The sequence below is a fragment of the Tigriopus californicus genome, chromosome 1 (assembly GCF_007210705.1).
Source record: "Tigriopus californicus strain San Diego chromosome 1, Tcal_SD_v2.1, whole genome shotgun sequence".
NCBI lineage: Eukaryota > Metazoa > Arthropoda > Copepoda > Harpacticoida > Harpacticidae > Tigriopus > Tigriopus californicus.
This window is the reverse complement of record NC_081440.1, coordinates 466,101-484,678: the sequence shown is the minus strand read 5'-3', so window position 1 is coordinate 484,678 and position 18,578 is coordinate 466,101. Positions and strand designations below refer to the sequence as shown.

The 18,578-nt window shown below is 42.0% G+C and overlaps 3 protein-coding genes across 3 annotated transcripts; all 3 read left to right on the top strand.

Moving 5' to 3' along the window:
- Nucleotides 1-563: 563 nt before the first annotated feature.
- Nucleotides 564-2,435, top strand: LOC131888062 (uncharacterized). Its single transcript, XM_059236847.1, is given in 3 exon segments — nt 564-661; nt 1,071-1,874; nt 1,997-2,435. Coding segments are annotated over 3 exon segments (1,026 nt in total). The 5' UTR covers nt 564-643; the 3' UTR covers nt 2,201-2,435.
- Nucleotides 2,436-12,204: 9,769 nt separating this feature from the next.
- On the top strand, nt 12,205-13,887 carry LOC131888092 (uncharacterized). Its single transcript, XM_059236881.1, has 2 exons — nt 12,205-12,454; nt 12,678-13,887. The coding sequence occupies exons 1-2, from the start codon at nt 12,440-12,442 to the stop codon at nt 13,431-13,433; spliced, it is 771 nt and encodes a 256-aa protein (XP_059092864.1). The 5' UTR covers nt 12,205-12,439; the 3' UTR covers nt 13,434-13,887.
- Nucleotides 13,888-15,002: 1,115 nt separating this feature from the next.
- Nucleotides 15,003-16,667, top strand: LOC131888053 (uncharacterized). The gene is made up of 3 exons (XM_059236835.1): nt 15,003-15,035; nt 15,445-16,248; nt 16,380-16,667. The coding sequence occupies exons 1-3, from the start codon at nt 15,018-15,020 to the stop codon at nt 16,581-16,583; spliced, it is 1,026 nt and encodes a 341-aa protein (XP_059092818.1). The 5' UTR covers nt 15,003-15,017; the 3' UTR covers nt 16,584-16,667.
- The last annotated feature ends 1,911 nt before the right edge of the window (nt 16,668-18,578 follow it).

Sequence of the window (18,578 nt, the reverse complement as noted above, 5' to 3'; positions counted from 1 at the left end):
TTCGAAACTCCATACCAATGCGAAGAAAGAGTGTGTAGATGAGTCCCAGACAACATGGAGAATATATAGGATGACATTGAAACCAAAAATTCCTATTATAACTGATCATCTAATCCCATTCATGATCCTAAAGCAAGAATAACTTGCCTTTACATGCCAAGTTATCATTTAAACTCAGCCGATCGTATTTACCCACTAATCTTCCAAAACCATTAGGATGATATCAATACCTTCTGGTTTGTTACTGATTCACATCTTTAAAGGAAATAACAATATATGTGCAAATTATTGTTAGTAATGCCAGATGGGAAGCCTAAATATATACGTTTATCTTCAACAAACTCCAATAAAGATATAGCCTTGATAGACTTTGCTTGCTCTCTCTCTCTCTCACTTTGCTCAAGCACCTTGGTGTCGAGGCAAGCAAATCTAAAGCTGGAGAGGAGGAGGAGGCTGATTCACTGCTGCACTTAATCGTTTGAAGGCAAAAGCCCGACGTCATCTACAAAAGAACAACGATAGGCCGACAATATTCGAAAGAGACGGACTATAAAAAGCCTGAAGATGGGGATGAGCAATCAGTCCATGTTGAGCAGTGCCCGTGTCACCTGAACACCTGTAGGCTCCTCATTGTACTCTTAAAATGGTCGCTTTTCCTAAGGTAAGATAAGTCACTGTCATTTACTCATTATATATAAAAATCACTTGGAATCATTTTGAGAGTTCGTAACTCAATGCAAACAAAAGGAATTGTTTAGGCAAAGATCTTTCCTCAATTTGAATTCGGAAATCCCGGAATGATCCTTTGAACAAAAAAGAACGCCAACACATTGAGGCACCCAGAAAAATTCAAGAAATAAGGGTTTGACATAGAAGAAGTTCAGCACAAGTGCCAAGACCAACGCTTAGGTTTTGCCAAAAATGCGGTATTATTTATGCCTACAGTGCTGAAGTTGGCCATTCTGCAATCAAGTAAAAAAGAGAGAAATATCGTCCATGTTTTTTCTTAAATCTCAAAATACCCTGGTGTAGGCCTAAGCCTCTGCTCAACTTTATTTTGATACTCATAGATTTGCCTGTTGACCCTCGTCGCCACGGTCTCCGTGTCCGGACAACGTCGACCCAAGTCTTTGGTTAACACCTTCCCCTTCAACCAGCGCAACCAAGCTGCCGGTGCTGCTGCTCATGCTCACCATGATCACCATCATCATGACGATGGGCAGCACGCCCATGCCGTGGTAGAATCCGCCCCTGCTCGTGCATCCCGTCAAGGCCAAGGAAACGAGGTCGCTCTGGATATCGGAAGCATTGCCGCCGCCGGTGAGAGATGTATTGACAAGGTTGTCATGGTCGAGGAGACCGAATACGACGAGGAGATCGAGTGCCACCATAGCTACTCTGAGCGATGCCATACCACCTACACCACCGACTTTGAGCCCCAACAAGAGGAGGAGTGCGAGGAGAACTTCAAGAAGAGCTGCTTCATCGAATACCGAAAGGTGGCCTTTGAAGAACCCATCAGGTTCTGCCACACCCCTTTGATCTGCGAGGGCGAAGGACCCGAGGAATGTAAGACCGTGTACGAGACCCAATGTGAGACTCGTTACCACGAGCATGAGGTCGAGGATGATGTCGTTGATTGCGAGACCATTCAAGAGGAGAAGTGCGAGGATGTCACTCAGGGTTATACCACCTAGCAAAAGTGCACCAAGTGGCCCAAGCAAGTGTGCTCCAACGAGAAGAAGACTGTCAAGAAGTACACCCCCGAGACCGACTGTAAGAAGGTCGGCCGTGAGCTCTGCGGACCCTCCGGTTGCGTGCCTCAACCCGGACCTGAGGAGTGCTTCGACAAGAAGGAGACTGTTGTCCAAGAGGTAAGTGTGAGTCAATCACGAAACGTGTCCAATTTTAGGGCTAAGGCTTGTCTATCCCCTAAAAAGTGAGTTGATTACCGAAGGTTTCTCAAATTGATCTTCACACTCATTTGACAATTTAGGTGCCCGAGGAGACTTGCAACTTGGAACCTCAAAGATCGTGCAAGCACGTCACCAAATTGGTGCCCCTCCTCAAGCCTTCCGAGGAGTGCGTGGACATCCCCAAGGAGGTGTGCTCCCGATCCCGCAAGAACCCCCGCAAGGTCCAAAAGCCCGTGGTCAAGAAATGGTGCTACGTGCCCTCGGAGCAATCTGGTTTGGCTTAAGATGGATCCTCTCAACTCAATCCAACTCAAACAGCCCCCCACAAAGCTTTATGACCCGTTGCCATTCCTTGCAATCATCAGCACTGCCAGTCCGGATGATGAGGACACCCCTGCAATCTCGGCTCGATCCATTCTGGCCTTTTTATCTTCGTTTCTGTGTCGTGACCATCAGTCTTTCGCCAGCGTTTTCTGCTATCTCTCGCTCGGCTTTCACAAGCTTTTGATTAACCCACTCTCCCCCCGCAAACTAGTCTCCCTGAGAAACAATTAAACGAAACTTCAACCCTTCCTTCAGAAATCAAAGTCCGCGTTTGATGCGGATCACTGCCATGAATTGCGACTGCCGCCTCTTGATGAGGCCATCAACTCCAATTAATCTCACAATGGAAACACCCTCGGGCATTATTGACATCAAAATGCACTTAACAAAATAAATTATTAGTCGTTCGTAACTTTTGGGCATGCTGATGCTCACATGTACAAAAAGAGTGATGAAATTGAAATGCAGAGGCCATTTTCTGAAACATAAGTTCATGCAACGCATTGCTTTGAATCAGTTAAACTTGCATGTGTTTACACACGATGTGAACTCTTGTGTTTTTAAGATGTTCTTGCTAAGCCCGTGAATTTTCTTAATCAACTTTATTCGTTTCCTAACATGATAAGCAAGCTTTTCAGCTCAAGACGATCTTTATTAACCCCATTAACAAACCCTCAACAGTCAAAAGGCCCTTTGGAGGCACAATCAACAAACTCATCCTTCAACATGTTCAACCTTCTTGTAAGATCAGAGATTTATATTTTACCATATTATTAATTTTCTTGTCAAAGACAGACAACTATATGAGCAATGAGCTCTTTGTTGATAAACTTCAGTCGTTGGCAATGCTCAGGAAAATTTAGCCAAACACTTTTTTCCTTGGATTATGATTTCTTCTTTCGCTTTTTTTACTTCAGTTCTCAAGTGTGTTTTCAACTCCAATGATGTTAGGACCAACAGCCCCCCCATTGCTTATTTGATGAGTCTATTGAGATTGATGACGGTATTTAAATTGAGCAATTTGATGATGTTACAAAAGGCCGTAAAAAAGTTCCTCCCTTGAATCGTCGCTTCCAGTTTTCCAATACAGTCGAACTTTAACGATATTGTCCGTCAGCGGAGAACACATCGTTAAATCGAAATTTATGTTTATTCGATACTTGGTATGAAGTAAATACGGTCTTTGATATGCAGCAAAGATATCATTTAATCGAAATTTATTGCTAATTTGAGATTCATTAATTCGAAGTTCGACTTTACAAGCAATCTTATTGGAAAAAATTAAGCCATTGGATGATCCGTTCAAAGTTACGGAAGCGAAACCGACTTGGGCCAATTTACCGAAGACGATCTCCATCCCATACGGTCCATTATGAGACATCCCACTCTAACTTGAGAGAGGAGTTCATACGTAAAGGACAACGATACGTAAAGATGAATTCATTCAAATTGCCAAAGCGTGCAAGACAGCTAGGTCGGTTAACGATGAGATTTCGTGAATATTTTCGCCATGTCCGTTGCCAAAAAGAGAGACAAGTCCAATGTAAACATCCGCCAGCACAACCACATTCCGTCTCAAGAAATTTGGAGGACCTAGGGGACAAATAATTTGGATGTGGAAGACCTCGTTCAACTCACCCCAGATCCAGATGTCCAGAAAGAGAAACATTTTGCTTTCGATGAAATAAGGAAGTTCAGTTCTCTTGTGTATGTACCATGGGGAAATTCGCCCCACATCCAACTTTCATGCAACTCCGTTACGTACGGAAGATCAAAATCCACAATGGTATAACCCTGACCCGAAACCGTGGGTTTGCACAACGTCAACATGCAAATCATGTGGCAATGGGGGAGTGCGATAGGGACGAAATTGCTAATAAGACTAAGCACTCCACGCCAACCGTTCGGATTAACATTCGTTTTGAAGGTAAAAATTCTTTTAATTGTGAGGCCATCCCTGACATTGGGACAACGGAAACTCTCGAAACAGAGATTTTGATGACGAAGCAGCAAGTCCCAATCAACCATCTACAAAAGAAGCGTATCGTAGCAGCCAATAATTCACGTTTAAGATGCTCAGGATATGCAACTTTCGTCGGGAAACTTATGGGAAAATACGAAGCATGAATCATCAAAGCCATCAAAGACACGTTTTCCTCGCATGGCCTCTCATGCTGTCAAAGAACAACCATTCCCGCAATTCAAGAAGCTTATGAATCAGTTTTGTCCGACCGATTGACACATCATGTAACACGATGTCAGTCTGAAATTGGAAAGACCAAAGTTTCAGACAGCTCAAAACCCCGATTCCCTTTGCCCTTAATACCAAATCACACGTAATGAGCCAAAACCCAATGAACAAAAAAAGCCAAAATCAGGGATTGTTTGTTTAATAATAATAATAAAATTATAACAATAATAATAATTCATTCACAACCTGATCTGCCTCAAATCCTTGATCACTTGTATTTAATTGTGCAATAGTGCGATGAAATGAGGATTTGAGGATTGGCCTCATGGAGCCTTTTGGCAATTGTACCTTCAGTTGAATCCTTACAATTTTGTCTCGCACAGCCTTCTCAATGCCATTGTGACTGGGTCGAATAGAATGAGTGCCAAATTGGACAAAAAGTAACCAACTTTTTGTGGCGTCACCTATCAAGTCTCTTACTTTCATTTTCAAAGTAACAGCTCAAATTATCTTAGAGCCACCTTATATTAACTATCCAGAAAAGAATAGACTATCGAAATTATAGCTTTGATTTGATATAATTCATTCTTAGGCATTGAAATATGTTTTTCTTGACATTGTAATTTGCGAAAGCGTAATCACCCGTACGAAGAAGATCAGAGAAGGCGGAGGGGAAAAATGCATTCTAAAGTAATCCAAAAAATAATGTCGGAGCCCTCAAAGCGAAAGCATAACAGGATCCGGTGCAGAGCAGACGATGGTTTCAGCTTCATGATATAGAAAAATTCAAACGGATCAAACTTGGCAGTGCTGGTTTGAACGTTTGCAGAGCAGGAAGATCACAACAATAGTAATTTTGCGGTCGATGTCGCCCTCAAGGCTCTTGACTTGGTATGAAAACTTGGTTAGAATAAGATTCAAAACAACATTTCACTTTTCGTGAGTTGGTTCGTTCATTAATTTTACCAATCCGCTGCAAAATATGAGACCCTGAATAAAGCATCGTCAATTCATCATCAGAAATGCCTTGAACCTATTCCAGTGGCCTGATCAGTCGACTCCGACAAAAAATGTTGTCCGTATGTCGAGTAGAAATTCAAGAGGGTTACACAAACCATGTTTCTTCCCGATGCATCGGTTCAGCTCTTTGGCAAATCCGAACCGTCAAACTTCTGCAATTTCTGCTCGACGCGAAAACAACATATTTTGTCGTAGTCTACTGATCAGTATTAGTGGAAATTTCAATCCCATGAAAATTGAGGGTAATCATTATTCCTCCACCTCTGTCATTTAGATTGTATTCCCTGTTCTTTCTAGAGGCATTGTTTTAGCCCAACATTGGCTTCCCTTCCCCCTCTGGCTTAGTTTGGTTTGTTTGTTGAAAAGCAAGGAGGTTTTTTGCAGACTTCCTTAACTTTACTGGGATTGGAATCCCAGCAGTCAAGGACGGCTCTACCCTGGACTCCCTGGTTACCCTAGAAATCAACAGCTGCGAGACATCGAAGGGGCTAAATTTGAAGCGACCGTGCTCTGGTGTCCTATGAAATCTGAAGTGAAATCCGTTTATAAATCATTGTGTGTGACTACTACTCAATGACACGCCCTTTGATTGACCTCACTACCATTTACAAACCATTTCAAGAAGTTGGCCAACCTGACCCGTCCCCTTACACTGGATTAGGGCCATTGAACATATCTAATCCAATATCCTCTGTCTGTTCTACGTTTGAAAACATCGTATTACAAGATCTAGAGAAGACTCAAAACTGAAGAGAAAGGCATAAATTATCCTTCATTGGTTGCAAAGTGTCCCCAACTGTGACCCAAGCAACCTTTCTTTTTGCAGCCCAGAGACCGCCCATCCTTATTTCCGAGGACTTTGCCATCCAAATACCAAAGCCTTGTCATCAGAACTTGTGAATGCAAGCAACCTAGGGAGCTTGATGTGGATTCATTAAAACTAAGAAACAGGTTGACCAGCCTGAACAAGTTGAAATTATTAACATATATATGATTGGGCACGCAGCGAGTATTTGTGAGTGGGTGTTGCTCAGCTTGCCTGCCTGTGAATCTGTGTAATAGAATGTTAATTGTGTATTTCCTTCAAAAGTGTTGTCCCTTGCTCTTCTGCGTGATAACTGATATGACTGACAAGCCAAGTTTGTTTGCTCTCAGATCACTGACCAAGATGAAGCTTTTCATTGGCCATTAGTCCCCATATTGTCAACGGTATTCCATACACCTGGAGAGAGCATTAAGAGTTTCTACAAATGTTGTAAAAAGCCAGTGGTAATTTCAACTTTATCCCCAGACGGCCATCAGCAACCTGTTTCCAACTTGAGACCCCAACTAGTGGACCCATACTCCTATTTTCTATTAACTAAAGTGAAGTGTTTGTAATTAGGCCTTGGGACCCCATTCCATATTTTGAGCCTAAACTGTAAAGTTGGTGGCCTGCGTGGTGACTTGGCCTATAAACACATCAATCATAATGTTCTTCAAAAAAGTAGAAGAAATGAAGTAAACCAAAAAATGATCAGTTTACCCTTGATACATATTGAATTCATATGAATGATGGTGTGAGCTTCGTGTTGTTTGGTCTTTTGATTATGAAATGCATTTGAAAAAGCTCATTGAGTTACCTCTTTTTAAATGTATCAGATACATTTCTGTCAGCACAAATTTGTGCAAGAGCTTTGTAACAAAAAACTTCTCACCGGACACTTTTATCTCATTGTTCAAAAGGACTCTTTGTTGTTAAGTCCATACAAACTATATATCACGACACTTCTTAGATTTACTTACTTACTTTTAATGGCTGAAAGCGTGTGTACCTGCCAAAAGCACCTAGATTTCGGTTCAAGTAATCACCATAAATAGAATGGTGGTAAAGTGGGAGGAATTAAACATTAGAATAGTGTAGTTAATTGGCTATTTTACATTTCTGGGTATTTTATACATTATACACCCAGGTTGATAACCACACATCACCAGACAAGGTGATGAATATAACAGTGATAAAGATTATTGATCTGAATACCAAGGTTTTTAACAAAACTCACACGTTGTTTGATTTACTGAGGGGCTAGGGCACATTGCCCTTTTGTTGTCTGCCCTCTGGGCACTGTCCAACTCCATGTCTAGAGAACTCCATGTCTAGAGAACTCCTTGCAGAAGTTCAAAACGAAAAATGTATTCATTTTACTTAACCTTTATTTTCATATCTTATTTGATCGAACAACGAATTAGAGCTGGCGGATCTGGCTCACCCTTGAATGTAAGATTGATTGGGAAATTTAGTAAAAAACTTTTCCAAGTCTGACTTATATCCCTCTCCTGGATCAATGACTACAGACTCTCTACGAATATTAAAGGGGAAGCAATGAAGGAGCCCGAGAAAGAAGAGAAGTGGACTTCATTGTTCGAACTAGCCTGGATTCTCGAGGGCTTGAGGGTGCTCTCAAAACGCACGTTAAGCCTCTGCGGTCACTAGAATTGACCCTAAAACCTGGGTTGGGACAAAGCTCATAGATGCTCTTGAAAACGTACAATATCAGATACCTTTCGTATCTTCTCTGAATATTGTACAGTCCCAACCTTTCAAGGTTCTCCCAGTACGAGAGCTCTCCCATACCCGTGATGTTCCTGGTAAAAATCTTTGGACCTTCTCGACCCTTTACAAACCTGAAGATGAGGCTGGACAATCGACTTGTGCAGAGTTAGCATCGGAAAGATGCTATAGATGCAACCACATGCTTGAAAAGCTTTGCCAACTTTCAACTGGATATGCTCATCGAACTTTCTATTATCTCGGAGGACTATACCTGATCACTGGTGGTCATGCCACTATGTATTGGTGGTGAGCGCCAGAGAGAGAACGTTGGACAGATGTAACCGACTCCCATGCGATAGCAATTTTGTAGAAGTCGTCCTTAGAAGTTTTACTTTGTCTTAAAAAATCTTCTCTAAGCTTGAAGTTGGAAGTGCCGGTTATTAAACGAAGTGAGAAGATATAGAGAGGCTTTCGAGTTCTGCCTCGTTTCCTTCCATTTGTTGACGTAGGTACCAATCGGAAAAAGGCTCACCTTCCTTTTGGTTGCATTGAAAGAAATTAAAGCGCCGTGTAATGAGGGGCACATGTGTGACGAAGAAACCTTTTAGAATCTCGAGGCAACCAGACCTTCTTTGAATTGGTGTCGAATCGGTAAGCTGTAGTGAAAGGTATTGTTGTAGTTTGAGCTCATCTGAAGCCTTAATATATCCATGTTGTTCTTGGAGTGGAGTGGAAATGTTGACATGCTATTGGAAGAGTAATACAACTCAAAAGCTTGTTGCCAAGAACGAAGTTCTGCTAGTGAAGCAGTATCAGGACCTAAGGCGTCGTTAATTTTGAAAGGAAGGTGGTTCGCCGGAGTATTCGGACGGGTCACACAGATTCCTAATAAGGTTTGGTAAGTTGATCGACGTCATTTGAAATATTTGAGAGAGCCCGTTCACAATCGTCGAAATTGATTTCACCAGCATTGTGAATAAAATGTTCCTCTAATTTGTCACGATTACGAGCAGAAGATTTTGCTTCCTCGATGAACTGATCCGATGGATTTTGCGGTAAAGAAACTAAAATATTTTTTGTGGACTGGATTGATCGAATCCGAGATCCTTTGATAGCTTCATGTGATATCTTAGCTCTGGATGGGTTTGAAGTGGTCATGGTATCCGTTGGGGGTGAATTGGACATTGATCGGGTTTGTGACGTGTTCCTCACTCAATTCATATTTGATTCCTTGTCTTTTATTGGATTTTTCCTCGAAACTCCTATGGCTGCCAACTGAGCCATGTTAAAATGCTTATTCTCGACTACTGATTGTCATCGATCTATAGCTAAATCAGAGATCATTATTCTAGAGGATATCACATAGAACAACCTTGATTTTTAGTGCTTTATGCATTTCTAGCTTTTTTCAAGGTCTTGAATTTCTTAAAATTATAAAAAAAGTGCATTTTATAAAACCTTAATGATGGAAATTTAGAAGAAATAAATTTCATCTATTTTAGCTCCAAATGCCCCAGTGATAAGTCATGATCTAGCCATCCATTCCAATAGTTGATTTCACATACCCTGGCTCCCTCTAGTAACTTCCTTCTGTTCTAGACACTTCTTCTTTACCTTTCTACCTATCCACTACTCTTCCAATATAAATAATAAACGGCTTGTTAGTTACGAATACCTAATATGGCGCGGTCGGTATGTGGAATCGACTACGTTCTTCACGTTGTAACATTCTTACATAACTTTTTAGCTTCAACACAATAAGGAATGACTTTGAAGGCTTAGGTGACTCCATTATTTTCTTACCGACCACCGGCGGCAAAATAGTGTAATGACAGATTTCGGTTGTCTTGGGCTGCTCGACTAGTTTCGGCCGAGACTTGTTTTTCGAAATCTTTTAATACTAACAAGGCCTGAATCATTAAGCCTATAGTTTTGAATAAAACATCGACGCCTAGGTACACATTTCATTCAAATGATAATGGGTGACATAAAATGGGGCTCTACAGGAACGAAAAATGGCACACCAAAGTTTTTGAACATATCAATAAAGAAACTGAAACACGCATAGATAAAAAGGTACACAAACAAACTAGAGCACAAAAAAAAACAGAATATGGCACACTGAACTTTATTTTGTCACACCAAACTCTATGCAGGCACACTGAACAGATCTATGGCACAAAAAAGAGCAATGAAGCACAGAAATAAAATAAAAAAAACTACACGCCAAAAATTTGGCCGGCAAAAATGCAAAGTGTCCAACTGACCATGTATAGGTACAAAACATAGGCTGGCCAGTGATCGCGATTGTAGAAAGACCTCAGTTAATTGATGGTTAGAGGACTATCTGACATATTGTCAAGTTTATCAAAGTAGCATAAAAACTTTAACAATTCAGAAAAGATAAAATCAAGGTTTGAAGGCTATAATCCAAGAAGCCACCTTGCTGGAATGAATTGCCCTGCCAAAGGACGTATGGGGCTGCTCAGCACCCTGACCAGATCAGGCTCAAACTTGTACTGTTACTCTCTCCATGGTTAGACCAGGGTCTCTAGACCCAATCCAGCTCCTTGGGTGAACCTAGCCCAGAGTGGAATAAATTGTTTGACCTGCCCAAATACGGTAGGGTTCTGGTAGTCTTCAGGGCCGGCTGGCACAAGAATGAAAATTACCAGTTTGAATTACACTAGAAATGTGGCATTTATTCAAGAAATTGGCAAAACCTTGTATTACTAACTTTTTGTTAGATTATTGACAGAAGGGGTTTTGACGAACTTAATACGGCCAATGTGATGACTGGCTTCACCGGCTGGGGGTGACTAAGCCCTTTTGCCCAAGCACCTCTAAACCATTCATTTTAGCTTAATGTTTTATTATGCCTCTTTATTTTTTTGGTATGCCTTTTTATTGTTTTGTGTGCCACTTTGATATTTGGTGAGCTTCAAACCCTTTTCCGTGTGCTGTCCGTGCCAAGCGCATTACCTGTTATCTTTGGTGTGCCATGTTTTTCACTTCTGGTGTCCAATTCTAAATTCAGTGTGCCAATTTATATTTTTGGTGTGCTATAAACACGTTTTGTGTGGTCACCTACGTGTGTCACTTTCTACGTTTGATGTGCCACGACAGGGGTTGCGATACATTTTTATTTTTGGGGTGCTCATAATATATTTTTTGCATTTTGGTGCATGTGTCAATTGATGTTTTTGGTGTGCCGATTTCTATTTGACCTAAAATTATCCAGCAGTTGCAAGCCACACAAATATCAGTTTTTCTAATCTAAAGTCACTGAATCAATTCATAGGATCGTTTCTGGCCAGTCCTATCTCGAGCGGAAAATTTTTTCAGGAATGAGGGTTTTTAATCTAAGCTTGAAATCCATAAGCAATGAAATTTAAGCTGTTCCTTATAGTTTGGGAGCTAAAAAGAAGCAAGGAGAAGTTTGAGTGTTTCTGAAAAGCTTGATAAGGCTTTTTGTCTAAGATGTACTGTTTTGCAATTATTGTCTGTTAAGTGTCGGACAAGGAAGTGAGCAAGCGGTAAATACGGTATCTTACTTAGCAAGTACCCATTTGATCTATTGTTGAACAACATTTGGTCTCCACATGTATATGCTATGTTCTGCATATTTTAGTTAAAACCCAAGACAACATTTTCATCTTTCGAATTGAACGGAGAAAAAGGCAATTAAATCCCCAATCGTTTTTTTGCCATTGCTAGTTTGAATTCGAATCAGAATCTGTGAAAACGTATCTCTGTTGTATTGTTTTCAGTATGCACTTGAACATCAAAATTTAATAACGATCCCGATGCTGACCCTGGAAAATGACGAAAAGTCACGTCAACAGGGTGTTCAAGCGAGTAATGACTAATAGGCCTTGAGAGGTTCCTCTACTTAATACAATTGCTTGGCTGAGAACTGGCTTAACGGTTTCCTGAGCCCATCATGCTGTTCAGGCAGGGGATCTGGGTGAGGCCGTTATGGGGTTGGAAACATTGCTGATTAGCTTTTTATATACATGTAATGCACCTTCAATTATTAACACGATTACAAGGTGTAACTAGATTCAAAGCACGAGTCACACGGCAACATCCATTTCCTCATTTCATGTGTCGCTCTGTGAATTGATATCTGCTACTCGTCCACTAGATTGCATTACCACAATATCAACATCCAATCAATGCCAAAGGACGTCTCTTTCAAGTATACATGAATTAGCAACCACTAGCAACATGGCTGTTCGTCCCTTGAACAATGCAGGACATATTCAAGCCACCAAAGGGAATTGTCTGTCCACACGCAGATTGGACTCTGGTTTGCTTAATAATCCACAGCGGGAAAAGACAAGAGGGCGGTGAATTGACGCAGAAAGTTGTATAAAATGATTCGGCAGACTGAGAATCAATGCAGTTCGCTTCGCCAAGTCTCTCAAATCTCACAGCAGCAAAACATCAACCATGGTTTTTAAGCTGGTAAGTAAAAGCAATCAACAAACTCTTTAATGCAATTCTCATTTTTCGGTGACGCACACAGTTGTTAAAGTGTGTTCAACGTGTTGCACAAGAGGCCGAACTATCATTGAAGCTTTTTTACCTTTATTATGCAAACATTCGCCATGGAGATTTCAACGCATCCATTAGAAATGGGTAACGAACATGAACTTTGGACCAATCTGAAACCCTTTATTCTGTACAGGTAACCGTTTTTGTGGTTCCTCTGGCCACTATGGTCCTGGCAGCCACTCCCGGACCCTACCATGCTCCTCCCACGCCTTATGCTCCCCATCACCCGGGACCTGTCTACCCTAAGCATCACCAAGCCCCACCTCATCATCCCGCTCCGCACGCCCCTCAGGGGTATTGTGATCCCAAAGCTCCCCCTAAGTGTGCCCATCACTCCGACCTTCCCTTTTGCTTGGAGGACCCCGAATATCCTGAGTATGAGATCGCCAATAAAATCAGTCAAGATCCCATCTTTGAGAAGAAGTATTCAGATGTGCCCGATCAATCCGCCGATGACCTGGTTGAGCATATCAGCGAGTATCAGGAGGATGCCTTCAATTACGCCTACTATACGGGTGCTTCCAAGGGCCACTCTCCTTTCGACCTGTCTCATTGGGCTGGCCCTGAGGGCTACCTTTGTCCCTCCCAGGTAGATTACGCCAAGATTAAACGGGCCGTGAATGTGGAAGGATACTGGCGAATCATTCTCCAACACGCCCCCAAGGAGTACGGTTACGCCAGTTACAACTACACTCAAACCACCCGTCTTGAGACCTGCCTCACTCCCGATAGTGCCTGTCGTCTCATTGCCCCTTGCTACAACTCCAAGTGTACCCAAAAGTACGTGTACCACCGCATGGTCTCAGTGGATCCTTGTGATCTGTACCGTGGGTTCTTCATCGATACCTACAAGCTTCCATCCGCATGCTCTTGTCATGTTCCCCACTAAGTTATTGGGATTTGACCCCTTTGCCCACCCACCCACCAGCCTCCTTAACTCTATAGGCTCGTACCATTCAGACCCCAAGACTTGTTACTACTATTTATTCATTTTATTTATCGCCCATCCAAGACCAGACTATTCCTGTGAGTTTGGTCGTCATATTCCAACTCTGAAGAATGCTACTGTGCAAGAGTAGACCTGGATTAGTCTCTCTCCCTGGTGTTGATCACATCACTCTCATGGCGTAAGGAACTGCGAACCGACATCGAAAAAACGCCCACCGTGATCATGACCTCGGAGATCTGATATGTCCAGGAATTTCTGCTTCTAACTCGGCTTCTTCCGTGTTTCCAATGTATTTAATCCACTGGTGTTCCTGCCAAGAATTGTGATATTTGCCATTTTTGTGGTGCGATTATGTTGCTGTGAGATTTGTCAAATAGAGAAGCGAACTACTTAACATTTTCAGCTCTATTTTTCGGCTAAGCTCTCATGAAATCATTGCCTTGATAGAAATATGACAATGACAGAAATTGCTCGCAAGGCCAATTTGTGGAAAATGGCTACTGAAAAGCACGAAAATAACTAATGTTTGTATGGCTTATCCTCTTCGCAGCTTGACCCCCGCATTGAGCCATTTTTTTCTGTGTCGATTGAAATTGCTTATTTCAATTAGTTGGGCTGTAGCATGAGGGGAAACGATGAAGCGTTGAAAGCCATAAAAACAATTCCCAGTGCATGGGCAAAATTCATAGTTGATTGGTCAACAGAAATGAACCTCTAAATCTGGCTAGACAAGATTTTGAAGCCATCTTTCAAAAACATTCGATGGATTGGCAAACTGAAAGGAAAAAAATCTGTTTCCATAGACGATTTTGCAGTAGTTGAATGGTGAGATATTATAATAAACGACAATTAGCTCAATGGATACAGCTATTTAGATTAACGTTATCATACACGAACTTTTTGTTGCATGGTTAACGTTGGGCCCATTCTGGGATATTTTCTAGTACCGAACAGAAATGAAAGTCTGATACTCTGACGATGTTGCTCTTTCCTTGTTTCTCTCTTCTTAACCCCAATTTAGATTGTCTACAAATCATCGGACTACGTTCTGTAAACTCTTTAACAAAATGACCATCTCACTAATCTTGCAAAACAATAAGCATGATAACACCTTCTGGTTTGTTACTGATTCATATGTTTAAGGGAAACAACAATATATGTGCAAATTATTGTTAGTAATGCCAGATGGGAAGCCTAAATATATACGTTTATCTTCAACAAACTCCAATAAAGATATTGCCTTGATAGACTTTGCTTGCTCTCTCTCTCTCTCACTTTGCTCAAGCACCTTGGTGTCGAGGCAAGCAAACCTAAAACGTGAGAGGAGGAGGAGGCTGATTCACTGCTGCACTTAATCGTTTGAAGGCAAAAGCCCGACGTCATCTACAAAAGAACAACGATAGGCCGACAATATTCGAAAGAGACGGACTATAAAAAGCCTGAAGATGGGGATGAGCAATCAGTCCATGTTGAGCAGTGCCCGTGTCACCTGAACACCTGTAGGCTCCTCATTGTACTCTTAAAATGGTCGCTTTTCCTAAGGTAAGATAAGTCACTGTCATTTACTCATTATATATAAAAATCACTTGGAATCATTTTGAGAGTTCGTAACTCAATGCAAACAAAAGGAATTGTTTAGGCAAAGATCTTTCCTCAATTTGAATTCGGAAATCCCGGAATGATCCTTTGAACAAAAAAGAACGCCAACACATTGAGGCACCCAGAAAAATTCAAGAAATAAGGGTTTGACATAGAAGAAGTTCAGCACAAGTGCCAAGACCAACGCTTAGGTTTTGCCAAAAATGCGGTATTATTTATGCCTACAGTGCTGAAGTTGGCCATTCTGCAATCAAGTAAAAAAGAGAGAAATATCGTCCATGTTTTTTCTTAAATCTCAAAATACCCTGGTGTAGGCCTAAGCCTCTGCTCAACTTTATTTTGATACTCATAGATTTGCCTGTTGACCCTCGTCGCCACGGTCTCCGTGTCCGGACAACGTCGACCCAAGTCTTTGGTGAACACCTTCCCCTTCAACCAGCGCAACCAAGCTGCTGGTGCTGCTGCCCATGCTCACCATGAACACCATCATCATGACGATGGGCAGCACGCCCATGCCGTGGTAGAATCCGCCCCTGCTCGTGCATCCCGTCAAGGCCAAGGAAACGAGGTCGCTCTGGATATCGGAAGCATTGCCGCCGCCGGTGAGAGATGTATTGATAAGGTCGTCATGGTCGAGGAGACCGAATACGACGAGGAGATCGAGTGCCACCATAGCTACTCTGAGCGATGCCACACCACCTACACCACCGACTTTGAGCCCCAACAAGAGGAGGAGTGCGAGGAGAACTTCAAGAAGAGCTGCTTCATCGAATACCGAAAGGTGGCCTTTGAAGAACCCATCAGGTTCTGCCACACCCCGTTGATCTGCGAGGGCGAAGGACCCGAGGAATGTAAGACCGTGTACGAGACCCAATGTGAGACTCGTTACCACGAGCATGAGGTCGAGGATGATGTCGTCGATTGCGAGACCATTCAAGAGGAGAAGTGCGAGGATGTCACTCAGGGTTATACCACCGAGCAAAAGTGCACCAAGTGGCCCAAGCAAGTGTGCTCCAACGAGAAGAAGACTGTCAAGAAGTACACCCCCGAGACCGACTGTAAGAAGGTCGGCCGTGAGCTCTGCGGACCCTCCGGTTGCGTGCCTCAACCCGGACCTGAGGAGTGCTTCGACAAGAAGGAGACTGTTGTCCAAGAGGTAAGTGTGAGTCAATCACGAAACGTGTCCAAATTTTGGGCTAAGACTTTGTAGACCTTGTCTATCCTCTATGAAGTGAGTTAATTACCGAAGGTTCGCAAATTGATCTTCACACTCATTTGACAATTTAGGTGCCCGAGGAGACTTGCAACTTGGAACCCCAAAGATCGTGCAAGCACGTCACCAAATTGGTGCCCCTCCTCAAGCCTTCCGAGGAGTGCGTGGACATCCCCAAGGAGGTGTGCTCCCGATCCCGCAAGAACCCCCGCAAGGTCCAAAAGCCCGTGGTCAAGAAGTGGTGCTACGTGCCCTCCGAGCAATCTGGTTTGGCTTAAGATGGATCCTCTCAACTCAATCCAACTCAAACAGCCCCCCACAAAGCTTTATGACCCGTTGCCATTCCTTGCAATCATCAGCACTGCCAGTCCGGATGATGAGGACACCCCTGCAATCTCGGCTCGATCCATTCTGGCCATATTTTCATTTTCACTAATTTTGACCATTAGCCGCTCAAGCCATTTTAATCTAGTCTAAAGTTGGGCACAAATACTAAAGAACTCTTTTTGACTACGATATTTCAGATCATAAAGTGATTTTCTCCCACTGGCTCTTGAATTCAAAGACACCAAAAGGCAATTGCTAGTGATTTAAAAGGCGCTTCAATGTTAATTTCTTTGTTTTACGATACAGGAAAACAATCTCGTGCTTCATTGCGGAATGAATTTTCTGGTTAACACCTGGTGATTAATATGTGAATATGATCTAACGCTAAATGAAAATTTGGATTGAAGTAAAAGTTCGTCCTCCTTGCTCTCGCCATCATTTCTTGCAAAATACTCATTGGTGTTATGACTTGAAACAATTCACTCTCCCACTAGAATATGAAGAGCCTACTTCTACATGAATCAAAGAGTGTAGACAAGGTAGGTACTGTTTTGAAGGACATTTTGCACTCTGAATTGTGTTGCCATCAAAGCAAAGCTTTTGCTCCATTATTTTCCACTCCGAAATTTAGATCATAAAGTGTCTTTTAAAGTCCTGTTTGTCACCTTCTCCCATATTGTAAGTCATGTATGAAGACAGAATAGGTTTTAATAATTTGTAAATTTGAAAAATTCCCGTCGTCATAAGTTTTGCTAACTAGAGAGGGATCCAATCGAGATCACAAAGATAGACTAAGACAACATCTTTATTAAAGGCTAGGTACAGTACCTTATTGGTAGAGCATCTTCTTTCCAACGTGCGAGCCCTGGTTCGATCCCAGGCTAGCCAAGTTCAAGATTCTTTGCGGTGTTTAAATTAGCATCTTAAATGGACGAACCTGCGGTCATTCCCGAGGGTGAGGTAATAACTAATGTTGATTGTGACAACGAAGTGGGAATGCCCCTCAATTGGAACACCCTTAAATCAGATGGCAGTAGCTAACATCTGACTTCGTGAAAACCAAACAAACGTCTTTGTTAAGGCCTGCCCACATTTGAGGGTATTGGTAGAACATAGATCCAATTTTAGAAAAAACATCCGCAGTTCCAAGCCAGCTATTTTACAAGTTACTGGTTTGTTGACCCGTTATGGTGGTAAATGAACGAAATAGTTTATTATGATTTTAGTGGCAAATTGAATTGCCATAAAAGTTATCCTAAGATATAGCATTGTACAGTCAACCGATTAATGTTTAGGCTCCATCAGAGCCACGTGATTTTTTTTTGTGTAAAGGGACCTATTTCATGCATAAGCCTTGGTTTATTACGAAGTGAAACATTGAATTGGCAGTCGGATATTTGAATTTCATTCCGGCTGATTGCCTCCTTCATTCATTATTGACTCTTTAACAATTGAAGTGCATGTTTCCACATAATACCAAACACCAGGAAAGAGGCAGCTCGATCAAAACCAATTTGATTGCGTCTAGTCGACCAATTTCAACATGATACAACATCAATAGTTGAAAGCGTCGAAAATGTTTTCAGATTTATTGGGAGAGTGCTTATCTAATTGTAATGCCGTGTAGTGATGTGTTTCGATCCGGAAGGTCAGCTTATTACCTTCAAGGACCTCGGTTAGGGCTCCCATCACAAGCTAAAGAGAGCACAATATCAAAATAAAAATTCCTGAAATGAGTGGCGAAACGCGACCCTGCCATTCTAGGTCTCGGAACCAGGGCTGCTTTAAAATTCGTTCCTGATCTTGGGTATTCATTTCTCTATCCTTTTTCATTGGAATGGAAGTCCTACCAGAGGTTCTTCAAGCTAAATAGCTGATTTTCTGGATCGAAACCCATCACTAATGCCGTGGGTATTGATTTCCATGATTTTTTAGGTATTGGGTCT